Raw genomic sequence first — 21,580 nt, forward strand, 5'->3', positions numbered from 1 at the left:
TTCCTATGAGGTTTGTTAAAAGTGGCACATACTCAGATGCACAGAGACAACGGAAGAATGATATATATGCAGCTCTATAGATTGGGTCAAGTGCAGTCGTAAGCACCGATGAAGGCCGGCACTGCACACCAGTGAGTGGTGCGGCCGGTACCACACGTGGCCATCTTTGTTCCGCACAGTGCTGCTATTCACACACACTGCATAAGCTGCTAATTTTAAGGCTGACACCACCTAGGAGATGCCCACCCAGGACTGCCGATCGACCAGTTCTTTTAATAAAAGTGCAGTGTGCTAGCCAATTACTCACGGCAGGCATTCCAACTCGTATGATAGATGATGGCCTAAATCAGGGGTCGGCAACCAAAATAACAAGAAGAGCCATTTCTTTCCAATTCGGTACAAAATTCAGTATTTCAAGAGCCGCAATGCATCTGAGTACATCCTGTACATATCGTCAAGAAGCAGCCTGTAAAGAGCGCATGCGGCTCCGGAGCCGTAGGTTGCCGACCCCTGGCCTAAATAAACCGCACCTCCGATTAGCATGGCTGTAAACGTATGGTGAGAAAGAAGCTCAACATGCAGACAAATATTGGACTGAGTTATAATTTGCACTCGCAACCTTCTAATTATGAGTTGGGCCCTCTTAATCGAATGGCATGGTACATCAGCCCAAAAACATGACAGATTGATGCAATGATTTCACCTCATTTCGTATTCATCTCTTTGTGGGCTCTGTGAATGATCTCCCTTGAAGTCCGATAGAAGGTAAAAACAATTGTAGCGTGCTCGCCAATTCCTCACAGCGGCATTCCAACTCGCATTACAGATCATGGGCCACGTGAACAATGGGCTGAGTTGACAATCGACTGGAGTTTGAACTCACAACCTTCTAATTTGTGAGTTGGGGGGCCCTCTTGCCACAGAGTCAATGGAAAAATCCAAGCGCATCTGCACAGGTGTGATAAGGCTCTCCGTTATCCGCCACCTGCTCTGCCGCATGCTATCCTTCTCCGCTGCCTTCGAACATCTGTTGGGAGATTTTAAGATACGGGGTTTAATACTGGATACAAAAGAGGTTGTACCCTCAATAACATTAGGCTACCCTCCGACTCCCAAATGGAATTATTTAGGGACAAGTCGTTGTACAAGAGCGGAAATGGTAGATTGGCACACAAAGAAACGTTGTCTAATCTACATGTTCAGGCCCTCTGTTGCTATCGCGAGTGGAGAAATAAGGAGCTTTCGGCGCGGCGTTTTCAAGCGAGGAAAGTTCGAGCACAATGTGATTTGTAACATTTCACAAACGCCGCATTACAATGCGTCAAGCGACAGCGCAAAAGCGCATAAAATAAACCTGAGTGAAGTACACGTCACGTGCTTACCATGCCCGGAGCTGAGCTTAAGCACACGCCGTGCAAGGAGATGTGAGAAACTCATTCTCTCGCAAATGTGGATGAATGTATGCTCTACAGGCAATACCGTCTTTAGCCGCAATCCATATCTGATACAATTTGGCTTTGTGTTGTGTGAATATACAAGGCCAGCTACTACATATGCTGCATAATCGTGAATCTGGTGTACCATCAACCTACGTCGGAACATCGATGTGCGCATCTCCTTCGTGAATGTAAAGTTAAAGACACCGGCCACAGTGGTGCGACTGTGAACATGCAACCCAAACTGTGGATCATTTGGTAAAGCACTGGTATTCTGCGCTTGTTCAACGGAGGAGGAATAGCAAAACTACACAAACTCTCTCCTGAAGCCCTCTCGTGATGAATAGCAGACCTCGACATTGACATCTAGCTCGTGAACACATTGCCATGTGCAAGAACAGAATCGTGACAGGGTTGAACAAAAAGCGAGGAAATAACTAATTAGATATTGACCGTATTCTCTGGATTATAAGAAGCTCTGGAAAAAGAAATATGCACCACGAACATATGCCCTGTGCATATGGTGTCATACAAATCACACACACACACACCGATCGGATTATGAGACACATCCACAACTCTCCAGATAATACGACAAGAAGAAGTGTGTCTCATGATCTGAAGAATAAGGTAATATAATAATCAATAACGTACTCCCCTTTGTGGATCCCCTGCTGGAGAATGGACTCGCAATGCCGTGTCAGTCGGAGGGTTGTTTGACCATACTTTACCACACTGGCCATTGTGGGTTGATTAAACTAAACAGTTTTTTTTACCAGGTAAGGCCCACTGAGCTACATAGCTCTTTGTCAGAAGCGACCTGGCCATCACAAATGATAACTGAACGAAGTGGCTTATCGTGTGGAAATTGATAGCAGCCAAATGCTCTAAGAGCATGTTTCTAAATGTGGAGAGAAAAACTAAAGGACCCGGAGAAAAATCTACACGACCATGGTGAGAGACATGCAGGCTTCAAACACACAGGTGTCAGGATCGAACCCACGACCTCCTGTATACAAGGCGAGGTAATTAATATCTCCTAGCCACCACTGTAGGGTGGGAGGTCCAGGACCGTTTCATATTTAACTTGCTACTGATGTGAACCGCGGCCGGGAACGGAGCTCACCTTACCAGATTCAAAGCATGGTTCACTCACTGCTGCACCACTGCCCGACCCAAGCAAATATTAACACACTTATAGATACACCATACGCTGCTGGGGCAAAGCATGTGCCTCCTCACAATCAGAAGGTTGCAAGTTCAAATGTAGGCTGAGGGTGAACTCGGCCCATCATTTGCCTGTGTTCCATAAATTGCTAATATGTTCAAAATGCTGTGTCAATGAGGAAGTGGCCGAACAGACAAAGCGAGGATCTTCTGCAAAAATGTGTTTATTTATGGCAGGCAGGTAAAAAGTACTTTTTGAAACGAAAATGTTATCAAGTGAAAGAAAAAAAACACGCGATGAAATTGTGATATGCCCAACAGTAAAGAAAGTGTGTAAAGTTTTTCTCTGACAACAAAAATGTTGGAATGGAATGACATGGTAAGTTGGACCAAAAAACATCACAGATTGATGACATTTCTTCACCGCATTTCTTATTTATGTTTTTGTGGGCTCTGTGAATGATCTCCCTTGTAGCCAGATAGAAGATGAAAGCATTGCTTGCAAATCAGACCGGTCTCGTGTGAACGGATAAAACGTTCACTTTTTTAATATCCGCTTTTTGTAAAGTTTTCTGGATGGCTCCATCACACAGGAGTCACCTGACAACTCTCTCAAAGTGACACAAATCAAGACGTCTCCGTGCTTACGCAACCATAAGACTGGTGTTGGTGCTGGTATCCTCTGTCAATGATAATAATAATGATGATGCAAATTTGTAACGTGCACAATTTTCACTTGCACGCGAAGACAGCGACCCTGAGGCGCTGGACTAACGGTAGAAATGACACATTCCTACGACGGGATCAAATCTCCGACGGGATGATCACTTGAAATCCGAGACTTTCTGAAAGCGATGCGAAAACCCATCGCAACCGGGAGAATGCGTGCGGGCTGGACACAAACAGATTTGACTACAAGCCACGTAGGTGTGCTGTGCACACGCAGCAGGAAGATACGACTGCCATCCTGCCCTCAATCAATCGATGTTTGTTTGTTACGTGGAGAGTCCCACTTAGCCCGTCGCCCAGCATCGTTTGCAAGGGGAATCTGTGGTGCGTCAGCAGTTGAGCACAAGCTCAGCAACGTCGGAGTGATCCGTGCGGAGGAAGAGGCAACGTCGGAACAGAATGTGTGGCAGATTGCATGTAAAAAATTGTGCTTACAGAACCAAAAAGAAACAATATTAACAAAATAAACGAGGACATATTGCACCGAAAACAGGCATATTGCAGCAAAACCTCGGACGAGGTAATGAATGGTCAGAGAGGAGACGTGTATGAGGTGAAGTGATGTGTGTCACGTGACCACCACATTGCACGTACAATGCCCTCAGCTGTGCCTCTACGGAGCTGAAGGCAATCGCTGTGGACTTACCGCAATGTGGTACTTATTGTATAGGCCATGAAGGGATGATGAGCTGAGTTGACATTGACCAGGGATACGAGCCCACAAATGTGCAAGCTTCAGGGTGCGTTTTCCTTTTCCAAAGCATCTTACAAAATATTGGCGTGCAACATGTTCCCGTAAAAACCTTGCTTCGTGTGAAGACTTCTCTCCAGAAGATCCTGCTAGGAACGCGGGATACTTAATTTTTACATTTCCACATGCACGGTTTAGTAATGTACTACGTAGTACAATTTCTATTTACGAGGCATCTAAAATTACCGCATCCCTCGAGGCTGTACTCAAATGAAGACGTGCACGTTATGAGAGAGGTTCGGGAGAGCAGGTATTTAAGGGAAGAAGACGTCAACGATAACCAGTCCATAGTTGCAACTCCTCACATAGCAGAAAAAAGCCCTCAATCTCTGCACAGACAGGTCAGAAACCACTTGATATACTATCCCCCTTCACACGCGCCCTGTACCAGCCAGTGTCTGTCTTCCACATTGTTCTTCCCATCCCAGTGTGATTTGGGTTTCCACATTTGATGTAACAAAAAACTATGAAGAGTAATATCTCACAACACCGCAAGAGAACTACATGCAAATTGATGGTCTTGTGAGGTATAGTGTTACCCAAATGACAAACAAAAAAACTAGACATTTAATATCCCCTCAGGGCTTGCGGATTTCCCAGGACAGGTACCTCAACAAGGGGACAATTTGGAAAAATCTTGTTAGGTGGCAACCCTAAGTGTGGTCCATCAACCCGACCTGCAAGTCGCTGGACTACAGGGACAGCTTCACCACCACACACAGCCGAACTGCAGTGGCAAATAAAGTATTGTAATATATATTAAAAAATATTTTTTGTATTGACTGCTTTTGGCCAATCTTGCCAAAGGGACTGGAAACAGATTACAGGGCCTATCCAAATTGGAGTCTAGATCTGACTGCGGGCACACAGGAGCTTACAGGCTTAAAATAAGCCTCAGTTATTCACGTGAATGACAACTCTGAACGGCTTCCCAAAGCCCTTCAAAATGTCAATGAATCTGCCTTTGGGTTCTCAAGGAATCCCGCACCCGTTATGTTGAGAAAATGTACACCACTGCACTGTGAAACGTTCTTAAAGTGCCCATCCATCCAAGGAACTTTATCCAATGTAATTTAAAAAATGTAAAACCCATGAATGTATTTCAACCAAATTGCATTACCCTTTGACAAAGAATTTGTGATTTGCCCACATTTGAAGTTACATGCATTAGAATGTTATACACTGAAATAAATTTGCAGTTTTTTTACGACTACACTGAATTATGAAAATAAATTACAACGAAGCATTACCAGAATAAATGTTTTAAATCCTCATATGGAAATATTGCATGCCAATATAGATTCCCAACTCTTTCAATTAAAAATATCGATGTTGCACTGAAAGAATGCATGCACTGTGCTCTGCGCACCTCGTGTGTACAGTGCCAATGGCGAGATGTTAACTCCCTTGTCTGATATACAGGAGGTCGTGGTTTCGATTCCGACTCTGACACCTGCATATTTGGAGTTTGCATGTTCTCCCCGTGGTCGTGTAGATTTTGTTTCGGGTGCCCCGGTTTTTCCCCTCCACATTTAGAATCAACATCACGTGTTTGAGAGGATTTGGCTGCTATACATTTCCACGTGATAAGCCACTTCGTTGAGCTATCATTTGTGGCCAGGTCGCTTCTGAATAAGAACTACATATATCAGTGGGCCTTACCTGGTAAAATGAAAATTGTTTAATAGTTTGCTTTAGTGTGCTGTAGTTTTTATATAGCAGCTGTCACGTTCAAAACTTGTCGGATTATAAACGTTGAGAAAATCTTATTTACTTTGTTTTATCAGCGGATAACACACTTGTCACAAACATATTTTATATTTTTATTATATCCACTACATTCAATTCCCAACCACAGATCAATGAGCTCCACTTAATCTACAAAGAGCAGAACCAGGTTTTAATTATTATCGAATGCTGGCTACGTACAATGTATTGGTTTCTACTAATACATTGTGAAATCCCAATCTGCATTGATCTGCAGCAGCTTCACTCCAAATTAAGTGGGATTGAAAGAAAAAAATCTCTGCAGTTCATCTGTGCCTATATACAGGATGGCCCAAAAGGTAAGGAAACATTGGGTTATTTAATTTATTTTAACAATTAAATTACATTTTTTTATTGTTTATTGTTTTAATTATTATATGTTCATACCTGTCAACCCCTTATCAGTGCCTACCTTATTACAGACCAATTCAGACATTGTTGGTCACCCCGTGCCCCTTATAAACATCAACGTTCATCCTAGAAAATCCCATCACAAGGGAAAAACACAAACAAATATAAAAAAAATTGCCCTATTGAAACGGCTGTATGCCATATGGACCTGAAAACTCAATTTCCCTGTTCAACAATACAGGTAAACCGTATGGGTTGACAGATATGTATTTTATCTACAATCATTATTAATATCTCGCCTCAAATCTGTGGTTTACAAAGCACGACCTAAAACGCTGAGTGAATTGACACAACAACATGTAATTGAGGAATAATTCACAGACTACACCGGTAATCTTAAACAAGTAAAGTCCTGGCTTAACGCTTTCGTGACTGCAGGAATTCATATTCTCTGGGTCTTTCGGTAAAGTCACGTAGATAGGTTGAAAGAAAAGAACAAAAAACGACGTTTCGATCACAACACAAGCGGTCGTCATCGATCGAAACGTCGTAGTTTTTTGTTATTTTCTTCGAACCATCGACGTGACTTTACCAGAAGACCCAAAGAAAATAAAGTCCTAAATTAATTCCAATAGATAATTCAGGCGCGCGTGCATTCAATGGGTATGGAAGTCAGTTTGAACATTTATTAAAATATATGAAGTAACCCTTAAGTGATTTGTAAAAAAATAAAAACCCCATTGCGTCCTGACGTTTGGGCCACCCTGTATATACATGTACAGCAAGGCCTCAGAGTGTGCGGCGGGGGTTAGGTTCCGTGTACCACCGCGAAAACGCGAATTCGCATAAGTTGGGGTTCGCCTATACGATTGTAGATACAATGTAGATATACACTACTATACAGGGGCGGTTTCTTCATTAGGGCGATTGGGCGACGCACCACCAATGTCATTCAACCACAGAGTCACGCTAGCCATCACTGCAGCCTCTGGATATAGTCCAATCAGCGTCATGCTACGTTCTGTGGAGTACCGCCTCTTTTTGGGCGATTTCCCTCCAGCTGAGAATCGCCCCGAGTGGCCCCATAGACTTACATTCAAAGATGTTTTTTTTCGAACGGGGGCGCTGCAATGCATTCTCTATGGCTTCCGGGAGGGCTCGTCCTAACGTGCTTACGTCATCATACGTGCTTACGTCATCATACGTAAGCACGTTTCATCCAACAATATTTGTTGCCACCTCGTGGAATCTTTAATAAAATAAACTTGAGTGGTTTGTTTTAATAGTGAGTATAGAAACAAACAAGATGTATTGTAAGAGTCACTTTATTTTTCATTAATATTAAAGAAGTGAAGTTGCTTACATGCTTAAGCTGTTAATTTATCCATTGCATGGGTGGACCTTATCCTTATCAATCATCCAGACATTTGCCCCCCTGAGAGATTTTGCAGGAGCCGCCACTGCTACTATATACTACTACTGTGTACATTACTTTTTAGTAGTACATTACTATATACTATTACATTACTATATATACTATATACGACTATATTACTACATACATTACTATATACTACTATATTACGATACGAATGTATATAAAATGTGAGTCAATATGAAATATAAATAAATGTACATACATGTTTAATAACTGCACAGTGAATGATTCACTAATCACCTGTATATCATAAATACGAAAGATTCCTGCTGGGTGGACTCATCAATAGAGTTACATAGCCCTCAAATCCATGTCCGCGTGATGGCAGGGGGGGGGGGGTGATTTGACTCCTCGCTTCCCACCCCGTGCATGTAGCGAAAGTACCGAGTCACACAAAGTGTGAGCGAGAATCGGGGTCGGTGGCGTATGAGCAGGTCCGCGTACTCTGAGCCCGTATACACACGTGCACACAGGTACCATCTGTACAGAAACACTCTTGACAATGCGGCACCACGGCAGAATGCCAACCAGCGATCTAAAGGCGGTGACTTCAAATCCCATCAGGGGTTGACTCATCCCATTATCACTTCAGCGTTTGAGAATAAAAGTACGACTGCATAGAAAGTCAATCATGCCTGTCCAATTGTGAGAACGCGCCTTCACCATATAGGAATGTGGAAATTTCCTTCACTCGTTCGGCACCAACACCAGAAAAGAGCACTCTGCACTGCACTCTTTTGAGCGGAGAGGCAATTTGACTTCGAAAGGAATATTTAAAAATAAATTCACCAGTTAAAGATGTAAGCGTGTTGGTCTACGCTTTGTTGACATTACTATTATGCGTTTTATTACGGGGCTTGCAATGTACTGTGGTTGTTTCCGCATGATGTCGTGTGCGTATTATTTCTAATAAATCTCGGAACGCGTAATTTGTCTAAAAAAATATTTAAGGCATCAAATACATTTGTTGCAGTAAGCCACTACAAATAATTCAAATGTGCAGGTTCATGTTCACACACAGTTACAATATATGCTAGTCCTCATTAAAGAAAGGCCATCTCAATGACCAGCTTAGAATAACTTGTTTAAATATCATTACCGTAGCCATTCAACCACAGCATATTTTAAATATTTTCCCCCATATATTCAATTACTAAGTCTTCAACATTTTTCAATGTCGACATGCTGTTGCTAAAGCATGTTAACTTTTCATTAGAAATGTTGTTGGTTACCGCAGTATAGTTTTCTGCACTTTTTAAAATTGGGTTATAACCATTATTAAGTGTAACATCTTAAGAGTTTTTTTTTTGCGCTGACATTTGTTTTGTACTTTGCCTCCTTTCATGATCCAACGTCAAAGATACTGAAGCCTCGTTTCGAGAACCACGGAGAACTGGATCCTGCAAGCACAAGAGCATCCCAGTTCTGGCCCAGAGACGAACGCCATCCTCCCATAATCAACGTTTTTGGGTTTAGATCGCGTTATTTGTAAATGTGTCGTAACCCTCCACCACCCGACACGGCCAATCAGTAAAAAAGTGTCACGTTGACAAAAGACAAATAGTCCTAGCAGCTTTTGGACTAGGCCATCGAACAAAGATGGCCACCGCATCGCGCACTTTCAGACGCGCTTCCGCGGCCGTCTGGAACGCTCTCCCTTCCGATATTAGAAGGCCACTGGAGCTATACGCTCGGTTACATCTATATTGAAAACTCAATTCTTTAGAACTGCTTCTTGTGTTTAGTTTGTTGTCCTTCCTCCGCACCTCCGATTAGCACGGTTGGTTACATATGGTGCGAAATAAGTTAAACATACATACAACATACATACAACATACACACAACATACATACACAGCAAGGCTCGGATTCTGTTATGCTCAATGAGCTCTACCACTCCCACTCTGTCCCCTATGCACCTCTTCATCCTACCCTCCACAGCCTTGGTCAGCTATTATAAGCATATTTCTTTACAAAATGTAATTTAGGCATGGATTAGGTGAGGATATTTTAAGCTAACATGTATACTTTTCATGAATTTTTCACCTCAGTTTTTTTTCTTACAGCTGGGAAGTTGAACTTAGGCGAGTGACGTGGCAGCACGAGCATCCGGCTTCCACACTGAACCCGTGACATCACGATTGGTTCCACAATTGTCCCAGGGCATGGTTAGTTTAGAGTATTTGGCTGCTATAAATTTCCACACAATAAGCCACTTCGTTGGACTATTATTTGTGGCCATGTTGCTTCTGAAAAATACCTGTTTAGCTCAGAATTATAATCTTCATTTATACTGGAGGAATCCGATGGGCTATAAAGCCCTTATTCGCAGATGTCCAGTCGGGGTGGGTCAGAATGTTACAACAACAAACAATACAGAAACACGATAGGAGCGCAAAGTATAGGAATGGTAAACAAATCACCAGGCCTTGCCTGGTAAAATAAAAATAATTGCTTAGTTTAATAGTTTTGTGGTTGGCTGACCTCGGCAGAGCTACTATTGAAACCTAGACTCTTGGGTAATAATTATAATGATTTGCTTTTTGACCTTGCGCCCGTTAAGCCGGGGCACGTTACACGCGATAAGCGCCTTGCATCCCCTCTCATGCCTACCATTAGAAAGGGCACCCCTGGTGTCAGCTATCCCTGTGGGCACAAGGTGATTTAGCACCGTGGCTGCTTTCAGGCAATAGTCTGGCAATTAGAAGGTGATGATCGCTATGCCATACACACTTGCGGTGGAATTTTCTACTTTTATCAAATGGCGATAGAACACAATGGCCTACTTGTTTCGAATGACATCACAGGATCTTTGACTTCCACTGCGAAGCAGGGGCCACCACGGTAGCGAGATGCTAACTACCTCGCCTGGTGCGCAGGCAGGTCGTGGGTTCGATCCTCAACCCTGACGCCTGTATATTTGGAGTCTGCATGTTCTCCCCGTGGTTGCGTGAATTTTTCTCTGGGTCTTTTCCCTCCTCATTTAGAATCAACACGCATTTAGAGGTATTTGGTTGCTATACATTTCCATGTGATTGACACTTCGTTGAGCTATCATTTGTGACCAAGTCACTTCTGAAAACGAGCTGAGTGGGCCTGACCTGGTAAAATAAAAAATAAAAGTTCAGTTTTCATAGTTTTAGATCGTGCGTATTTTACCTTTAATAAACCCGCAGTAATAACCGGGGTGGTCTTCCGGATTTGAATCGTGAATCTTTGCAAACAGGCGGTGAACGCGCTACTGCTATTGGCCGATTCAAACACCGTGCCAACCCGGTTCCCAAGGGTTTTGTGGAAACGCGGCATGACAAATGTGCCAATGGGATTCCAACTGGGAATATGAAAGCGAACAGGCAACTCGTGCCACTGTGCTCATTCGTGAGACGCGATGATCACAATTATGTTTTACCTCTTAAGATCCAGGCTCGCAGCTTTCAATCATCCCTGGAAACGCGCAACGTTGAGCCATTGTTGGCTTGTGGTTGCCATGTGAGTCACCAGAACACTTTTTGAGCCTTCACATACCGTGCAAGATTCCACAATGCATTGCACATCGTGACTACCCACGCTGCAGTACAATTTCTCTTTCCCTCTTGAAGTTGTCAGGGATATGAGCAGCTTCCTGAATGTCCTCGTGGGTAAAATTATTATGGTTTCTATGATTCTTTGGCTGTACGGCTATGAGGAGAAGGTATCCGTAATTCAAATTCCACACGGATGTCTCCCAATATACATACAGCAGTTGAAAATGCAGTCCCCCCAGAATATTCATCCAATTCCTCATTTTTTAAAGTGCACATTTGCATGTCAACTTCACACGTGTCGGATGGCCCAAGATGCAGCGCAAGTGTCCATCAAAGGCATCTTGTTGAATGCCCGTGCACAAAGGTGGTTGGCAAGAAAGCCACGCAGTGGTCTCTAGGGCCTCGTGTTGCCACGTTGAGCAGGATCACACAAAGTGAATACACACAATAGGTTAAACAGGATCATTGCGACCTAACATTTAAAGTTAAATATAGAGCTGCTGCAAGAATCGATTACTGAATTAATTAATTAATGATTAAACTATTGCGTCGTTGCACTGATTAAATAGCAAACTATTTGCATATCGTTTTCTAATTAAGCGATTTCCACAAACGAAAGACAAAAACGTGTATTCTTAAACAGGACAGCTGCCTCCGCCCCCCTCTGTCTATTTAAGGCCACCCCACAGAGACGATCACCCCTCTCTGTACCTGTGTTGCCCGCTCTGTGTATCTTGATGATATCTGTCTGCTTATATGTCTGTCTATAATTTTTTCTGGTTAGATTTTATGTCGCTATTTCATTATACCTGATGATGATTGCTTGTGTTTCAATCGAAACGTCGTATGCTATTAGTTTAATTTAGTATTTTTTCTTTATACGTGACTTTACCCAAGAACCAAAGAATAGGACTTATGACGTCGCAATCCCTCGTCATCGCCACGTCACACTATGATGCACGCACCGCGTTTGTCAGGGTTTCAGAGGCCAGGCTCCGGACATCCATAATTTTTTACTACCTGCTGATTAACCGAATGTTTATAAGCAAAAAAATTTAAGTGAAAATTTTTTTCTTAGCAATCAACGAATCGTATGTGGACTTGGGCAGGACGCGTTCCCCGAGAAGGAACGATGGCTCATGGTCTCAAGAATAATGAGTGGCAGCCAAGTAGCGGAACGCGTCCGAGATGACAATCGCCAGTCGGCAGAGCAACGAAAGGAGCTCGCGTGCAGGTGCTGGGCTGGATTATGACATCGCAGGGTCATGATGATAACAATAATAACGAAACTAGGGTTTTCTGCAGCGCAATTCACGCAAGGCCTCAAAGCGCTTTATGTGAACCTTAGGTTATGCGGAAAGTCTGAGCCTTAAGACCCTTTTTAAAACGTGTACCAGACTCAGGTTCCGTGATGGAGCGAGTAAGGGAATTCCACAATCGCGGAGCCTGGCTGCAAAGAGCTCCATCTCCCATATGACAAAGTGTGGTCTTTGGAAAAATCACTGAGAGCAATATCAGAACATTTACGTTTTCACAGTGGAATAAGACAAAATGTAAGCGAATCGGTGAGATGTTTAGGAGAGAGCTGGCACAGCCCGGGGAGGTGTTCATCCAGCAGTGGATTGACGATTGTTGATGATGAGATGATTTGTTCCAGCACGACATTAAATGGTTGGCTCACGTTGCCCAACTGTTCAAGTGAAGTAGCGACCGCGGACACAGCCGCCTCTCCGCCTTTACCTGCGGCAGGCCGAGAGGTGGAAGCTGCGTGGCAGCCTGTGGCCGGGACCCGTGTCTGTTCGGGCTGCACTTCTCCAGGCTCGACATCGGAGGCTGTGGGGGAGACACGGACACACAGCACACACGGACACACAGCACACACACCGCACACACAGCACACACACGGACACACAGCACACACGGACACACAGCACACACGGACACACCGCACACACGGACACACCGCACACACGGACACACAGCACACACGGACACACCGCACACACGGACACACAGCACACACGGACACACAGCACACACAGCACACACACGGACACACAGCACACACGGACACACAGCACACACGGACACACAGCACACACGGACACACAGCACACACGGACACACAGCACACACACCGCACACACACGGACACACAGCACACACAGCACACACGGACACGCAGCACACACACGGACACACAGCACACACGGACACACAGCGCACACGGACACACAGCACACACGGACACACAGCACACACGGACACATAGCACACACACCGCACACACACACACACACGCCGGTGTCACTCAAATGCACACCAACAATTGGGAGCGGAGATTGGGGTTCGGCGCAATTGTCTTCCACGTCTAAAGCGTTTACAATTACCGAACTGAAACGGCTGGGGTTTTTCTCTGAAAGGCATTGCACAAGCTAACAATCGAAAGTCAAAAAGGCTGCAATGGATAATGGGCAAGTCTTTCCTCTTTTTTGGTGGTCCAGAGTCAGCTTTGGAAGGCTATAGGTGAAAGAAAATGTTAGTTGGCTCTTACATTAAAACAAAAAATGTTTTTAGGAACGTCCACGGAGTTTTCCTCCTTCAAAAATGACAAGAAATCCCGAATCCTAATTCCGAGCATTGTTATTATTATTAGACCAGCAACAACATTTCAAAGGAAATGTTTAACAACAACTGTGCAGTTGTGGGGGGGGGGGGGGAAACAACGATGTCATTGCACAGCGCCCGCTACTCGACGATTCGTGTCATTGCACGAAGTGGAACAACGCGAGAGCCAAACACCCCCCAGCTGCCTTCAACATTCCTCCTCGAAGACATCGGCGCACCATCAACCGCGTTGCGAACATCGACAGGCCAATGCGCACATCTGGCTCGTGAACGGAACATTTAACGCGAGCCACCGTAGTCGTGCGACTGAAATTAAAACGAGAACAACTTTTTTTGATTTCACCAGATAAGGCCCACTGGAGCAAAAAAAGTCTCTCTTTCAGAAGAGACCTGGCAACAAATGATAGCTCAACGAAGTGGCTTAATGTATAGCAGTCGAATACTCTAAACGCGTGTTGATTATAATTGTGGAGGGAAAAACCGGAGGATGCAGGGAAAAATCAACGTAACCACGGGGGGGGGGGGGGGGGGGTGAGACATGCAAATACACAGCAGGCGTCAGGGTCGAACCCACGAACTCCTGCAGACCAGGCGAGGTAGCTAGCATCTCACCACTGTGGCGACCGTGGCCATGTAACCAAAACTTCTGCACTCTTTCAAAGGAAGCAGAATAGCAAAACTACACGAACTCTCAGCTGAAGCCCTCCCGCCATGGCCAACAGACCTCAGCATTGCCATTTAGCTCCCGGACACTGCCATTTGCAAGGAGGGAACATAATGTTGAAGTTTGCACTAAAGGTCCCCCGTAAATCACGGAGTCGCCCCCCTGTTACGACTGTCGCTAAGACCCCCTGAACTGCACCCCCCCCCCCCCGCGCTCCTCCCAGAGGATGCTCTGCGTGTGTCCCCTGCGAAAGGGGCCCCTTCCCGACCTCATTCGCAACCTGCATTTGACGTTTTCTTGCCACGAATGAACCGCAACGCGTTGCTGGTTCTCTTCGAGGAGTGTCAACCATCATCACGCGAACTCCGCTCATCCTCGCAGCGGGGGCTTTTGGACAGCCATCGAACAAATACGGCGGTCACCGCAACGCGCGCCCATTCAGATGCGCTTCTGCGGCCGTCTGGAACGCTCTCCCTTCTGATATTAGGCAGGACCTTTAAATAATGTACATTGAAAACTAATTTCTTTAACTACGTTTTGTGTTTAGTTTGTTGTCCTTCCCACCGCACCGTCCGATTAGCACGGTTGGCTACGTACGGTGCGAAAGAAGTTCAACATACAGTCCATACATTTACGCTTGTTATAGAGTTGTGTGGTCGGAGCCCAGCGGCCACCCTGGTTAACACTGCGGGAGTAGGAACCAAACAAAGTGCACCCATCAACTTCACAGGCCACGTGTGATGTCCATGTTTTCCAAGTTGGCAAATGTATTACAAATGTAATACATATTTCATAATGTAATTTTTTACAGCGAATTTTCAAAACAAAATGAATAAGCGGCCAACATTCATGTTTCCGTCTCTCCACGTAAACAAAAAAGTTTTGTATTTTTACAAAACCTGACTGTACTGATGAGGCACTGAATGTCGAAACCCATCCAGTGTTTGCTTATATTGCTGCTGATATGATGCACTACAAGAAGGCCTTGGAGCTGATGGGTTGTGTTAAACAATTTAAACTTGTGTATTCTGTGTGGAGAGAGGGATATGAATACTGTATACGAACGCGACAATGTCTGCTTGTCTATTTTTGTTAATTGGGTAAAGTGGCATCGCAACATCGCCGCCTACTGAGCAAATCCTGCTATAATAATGTGAAACGTACGTGTACCGTAATTAACATCTTTCGCGCAGCGCGCGTGAGAATCACGTGTTTGTAGGTGCGTTGAACTTCTGTCGCGCCGTACGTAGCCACCCGTCCTAAATCGGAGGTACGGGTAAGTTAGGCAAATGCGACGCTATTGAGACGCCCCCGTCTTTCTGGAGCACAGCGGTAGCAGCCCACTGCAATACCTGGCTCCCAGGCGGTTATTTATTCACGGTGCCATCCATTCGTCGTGTGCAACAGGCGAATGATTGGCTCTCGTCCATAGACTTCAAGGACGCCTGCCTGAAGCTAATGCAGTGACCCAAATGGTACAAATAACACAACGAGTTAAGAAACAATACAGAAGCCACTGTGCAGATGTTTGGGGTTGCGCTGTACACAGCTCTCCGATGTGTTCTCAGGTTGTACCACGTGATGTCTGGCGGGAAGACTGACGTTTCACTCCACGTGCTTTCAGTTCAGCTCCTAAAGAAGCTATCCCAGCATGCGGAGCGAAACGTTGGACATTGTGCCAAACTACACGCGGCAAGACCCAAAAATACATCGGGCAGCCGAACAATACAAATGAGATGGTGATAGTGAGAATGCATTTTTTTTAAACAAATCACACCTCAACAGCGTGACAATTTATCACATTGTAAATTGCTTAGCGTAAGCTGTTCCTCATTTATAATTGTTTTGAGACTTTCACATACAGTACGTTGCATTGAGGCCTTTGCTTGCGATAACTTTGGTGACTGCGTCGGTTCCTAAGTCAAATAACAGGCATAGAGGTTCAACACGTGTAGGCTTTCGCGACCAATGTTGTTCATAATACAGGTGTTTTGGGTTAGATCGCGTAAATATATAAATGTGTCGTGAAACCCGCCACCACCCGACACAGCCAATAATTAAGGTTTGCCACGTAAACAGGACATGCCAATTCGTTTCTAGTACAGCACACCGGTGTGTTGGAGAGCACATCCACAACATTTACAATCTTGAATACGACGTTTCGCCAGATATAGCAACTAGCTTCCAACACACCGGTGTGCTGTACCAGTAACGAATTGGCATGTTCTGTTTACAAACCCTACTAATTGGCTGTGTCGGGTGGCGGCGGGTTTAACGACGCATTTATATTTACGCGATCTCACCCAAAAAAAAAACAACCTGCATTTATGGATGATATTGGTCGCGAAAGCCTCCGACGTGTTAGACTGTCACATACCTCTTGACAACACATTGTTACGTTCCTTGATATTTAAGCAGCGAGCAAAGAGCGCGGACCACGGAACCCCGAGATCACATGGGGGGGGGGGGGGGGGACAGCCCGCGCGGATGGCACCGCAGAAACTATTTCCAGAGTCTTTTGAAAGACATCATCTGCTGGGATGCCCCCCCCCCCGCCCCAACGCGAGGCACGGCCCTCCGCTGTCTGTCGGCGTTCCAGAAGGGACGTGCCTCGACTCCCGACAGAAAAGTTGGGTGGGCAGAGGGGGCATCATTTGCGATGGAAACAAAATAAATAAACTGAGCCTGAGGAATTTTGTTGTTGTTGTTGTTGGCAGCAATGAGACCCAAGCTGAGGCATCATAACACCTTGGGAGTGCTGAGACTGTGTGACCCAAGGCGGAACAGAAATGCAGGGAAGACAGCGGAGACGAATTTAAGGGCTGCAATGCACGCGCCTTGAGTCTCGCCTCGATTTTGCCTTTTTGGGCTCGGGTCCTGTTTGGGTGAAAGCCTCTCGCCTCTCACCCAACCAGCTACTAAAATTATGACACAAATAAGAATGAGGTTTTAGCCTTTCTGGCAATAAAACAGAAGGTGTTAAAATGTTCAAACACCAATAAGATACATTTTGCAGGGCATCAAATCTGCATTAACCATACATACTTGTGGTAAAACATGCAAACAAACACGGTCTGATAAAATATTACTTGATACAGCTATCGTGCTGTGACGGTTCCACCTGAAGACGGAAGCTTGTGTTGCCTCCGAAACGTCGTGATTTTTATTTTACTTTTATTAATTTTAGTTAAAAAATTTTGCCTACGTGACTTTACCGAAAAAACCCAAGAATATGAATCCTTGCAATCACGAAAGCTTCAAATCTAGAAATTATAAAATATGCATTGTCTTTGAAACTGATTGGCCTGCTCGAGACAGCCTTCTTTATGGCCTTCTCTCACCAGTGTTGGACCAGAGAATGCCAAAAGGCGTCCTCTGGTCTAACCCCTGTTTTATACTCTTAGGGTCTTTCCAGAAAAACTAAAACCTATTCTTATTTTTCTGAATATTTGATACGAGCAAAAAGGTACCATAGACATAACCAGCGACGAATGCTCGTACCAGGCCGATCGCTAACGCTCTCCAGGTTCTGCTCTTGCCAAACTGTAGATTCCTCTTCACGATGTAAAATGTCGTTTTGCTCTCAGCGCTTGCATTGGTTTGGGACTTAATTAGGGTAAGCGCGTACACGAGGGTGAGAGAGCCGAGAGTTGTAATCGGGCACAGGAAGCTCGCAAATCCTTTGCGTAATAATAACAAATAGACACGAATTGGGCTTTGTGTTCTCGCAGAGGAGAACTCAGGCAACCGCCATTCCAATTATTCCAGTTTAACTGCTCAGAGTCAATCACACGCATAGCTCTGTATGATACACCGGTTTTCACAGCAATAGCGCATTTCCCAAATACGATGCATCAGTAGTGATTGAAGCCTTTCGTGAAACTAGGCGATAGTCCTATCAGACGTAATGTCAAGGAATCTGCGCGAACTAATGTATTGGGTGCAAGATGAACTGACAAGAATGTATAACATCCAACAAACAAGAGAGCGTGACATTAAATAAATAAAATGCCCCAATGCATATTGCAACTTTCGTCAGAAACTTATTTGTTTGACACCCGCTTAAAAGAAACAAATAACACACAGCTAGCCCACGCGACACATCACAATCAATCTCGCCAGCCATTCTTGCCCATGTGACTGCATTCAATCCAATCATACACGACTTGTTTCACACGTAGTAGGAGGCTTTGGCAAACCAACATCATCCATGATACAGGTTTTTTGGGTTAGATCGTGTAAACAAATGTGTCGTTAAACCCGCCACCACCCGACACAGCCAATTAGTACTAGTAACGAATTAGCATGTTCTGTTTACGTGACAAATCTTACTAATTGGCTGTGTCGGGTGGTGGCATATTTAACGACACATTTATATATCCACGCGATCTAACCAAAAAACCTGTATCATGGACGACACACTACCTCCAACGATCCAGACAGATTCATATATGATATTGCATTTAGTATGAAAACCCCCCAAAAAATGTTATAGGGGATATTAAGAATCGCGACAGTGGCGGCCATGTGATGAAGTCCGAGGGAACGTCCACCCTGGAGAGATGGAGCCGTGAAATCATCTCGCGTGCAGACTCCATGCGGGGCAGCAGACATCGCAGAGGCAGCAGCGGCTTGGGGAGGCCTTCATCCTAGCAGTGGATTGAGCATGGCTGATGACGACGGCGAAGACTGGAGAAATATCCCAACAAACCCCCATTATGGAGACTTCTCTGATGGGAAGTCCGAACTAGGCATCAGTGAGAGACGCTTAGAGGTTTTGAAATTAAATCTTGTTTTCCCTATAATTCCTTCATATTATTTTTCGTGGGTTGTCAATAAATCGACTACCCTAGAGATTACTATATAACACATTCCCATCAACATGAAAATGGTAATATAAATACCTATGCGAATAAATTGCAAGGCAAGACGAACGGAATGAAGGTGATAGAGTATTTCACATATTGCTGTGTAAATAAACATTTAAACTGATTGGGGGAAAAAAAACATAACTACAGTAGTTATAGGGGTACAGAAACGCATTTAATGAAATGTCGGCGTTAACACATCGAGCCTTGACAGATGCTGGCTACACAGCCTCCGTGCTCCCCGTCGCTGAGCTTTGTCACATCTCTCTCCGTGTCTCATTCCTCGTGCCGCGCGCAGTCCGCACCGCGAGCAACTCGCGCTGCCGTGGCTACGTATGGGTACAAGACCCCCCCCCCCCCCCACGAGAATTGTACCGTCCTTTTTAAAAAAATAATAACATTATCGTGTGATTGATCGATTTTTTTTTTATACATCGCATTTTTTCTTTAAAACTGCTCTTTGGCGTTGTTTGTTTACCCGCGCGCACCTCAAATTTAGCACGGTCGGCTACGTACGGTGCGAAAGAAGTTCGACACGTACGTACGTTTTTGCTGAGGAAATATTTTTGAAAGTAACAATAACTAAAGTTCACGATACTGATTGAAGTTCTAAAAAAAAAAAATTCCCGCAGTTTTACACGATTCAATTTGTGCTTTGTAAAAACAAAAAGTTTCCCGGAGTAATTGATGACAAGCCGGTTATTTGATGTCGTAGTGCTGTGAGAGCGTGGCGCGTCTTAACCGTCACTTGTTTAAGATGTTGACGGCTCAAAGACTTGCGGCAGGCTTGCTGTCGAGTGAACTGCAGTTGAATATCTCGTAAGCGGCATTCATCCGTACATAAAGCACGGTGTATCGAAACACAAAACAAAAACAATAAAAGTGTGAAATGCTATTACAAAGTCAAGGGGTACTGTGATCGTGAACATCACAGATTGACTATCGTATCAAATCGTGCCGTGGCACAAACCCCAACGACAGACAGCACACACATCGTCGGAACGTCTCTTAATAACCTGTGCACGTCGCGGACGGAGTCCCAATCATTCAAATCCTGTCTCTCCACAACAACAACAACAAGAAAACATTCGCCTGCATTCACAGTGAAAAGTCACGCAAACAAAACAACAGGCGGTGTTTGTCTCGGCGCGCAGAAGCGACTTATGAGGCGAGACGGCGTCTCTTCCGTGGGGACTGGCCTCAGCGTACAGATCGGTGGCCCCCTGAAAGTGGCGATGAGCAAATGGGTGAGGCAGGTGAAGAGAGAAGGGGGATCTTTGTGGTACAGACACTGCCTGTGCTCCTGGATGAGCCCAACTTTTAAACAGCAGATGACCCTTCCGCACCCACAGCCAAGATCAAATCTCAGATTAACATATCTGACATGCAATCCCGCATCCCTGGCACATCGGTGGAATACTCACAGGAGCGATGGTGACACACAAACATATTTTCTATTTACGATTTTTATTTCACCAGGTAAGGCCCACTGAGCTGTATGTATCTCTTTTTTCAGAAGCGACCCGGCCACAAATGATTGCTCAACGAAGTGGCTTATCACGTGGAAACGTACAGCAGCCAAATACTCTAAATGCATGTTTCTTAATGTGGAAGGAAAAAAGCAGGAGGACCCGGAGAAAAATCCACGCGACCACGGGTGAGGGAAACATACAAACTCCAAATATACAGCAGGCGTCAGGGTTGGGATCGAACCCACGACCTCCTATATACCAGGCGAGGTAGTTAACATCGCTACATGTTAACTAGAAAGGAAACCCACGCCTTCGACGGTGGGTGCATGTGGGGAAGTTGGGAGTTCAAAACACAGCATAGCAAGAAAGCATCGATGTAATCAGTAAAGGGAACAACAAAAATATATTGCAATGGTCGTGCACGTGTTCGGGATAGAGGTTATTGAGACAGGCATGGGAGAGGCCACTCAAACGTCTGTTATCAAAGGCAAACCATCAGAGTCGGATGGTGGCGGTGATGAGACCGTGGGCGAGAGACCTTTCGAGGTGAGGTGTTGACTGCTCAACAGCTGCTGGGATCCTGGCAGGGGGAAGGGAGCGATGGCAAAAAGGCGTGGTGCTAACGGGTGTTTGTTTAGCCGCACAGCAAATCGTAACAAGAGCGCGCTAATTCCTGTAATGTCACCCATTTGACTCGTGCGTATCGTGCAAAACGGTCGACATTTAAAAAAAAAATAACTTGTCAGTGCAAGGCGCTGAATGTTGCCGGAATATAATATGCCAGCA

The 21,580-nt window shown here is 44.9% G+C and overlaps 1 protein-coding gene across 1 annotated transcript in view; it reads right to left on the minus strand.

Moving 5' to 3' along the window:
- The window catches only part of LOC133349531 (uncharacterized), a 192,631-nt gene that overhangs the window by 137,713 nt on the left and 33,338 nt on the right, over positions 1–21,580 (minus strand). Inside the window, exon 2 of the mRNA XM_061563068.1 lies at positions 12,903–12,995. Coding sequence (XP_061419052.1) covers positions 12,903–12,989 — 87 coding nt within the window. The 5' untranslated portion in view covers positions 12,990–12,995. The remainder of the gene's footprint in view (positions 1–12,902; positions 12,996–21,580) is intronic.

Source organism: Lethenteron reissneri, chromosome 30 (genome assembly GCF_015708825.2).
Source record: "Lethenteron reissneri isolate LAM-NWPU_2019-01 chromosome 30, ASM1570882v1, whole genome shotgun sequence".
Lineage (NCBI taxonomy): Eukaryota > Metazoa > Chordata > Hyperoartia > Petromyzontiformes > Petromyzontidae > Lethenteron > Lethenteron reissneri.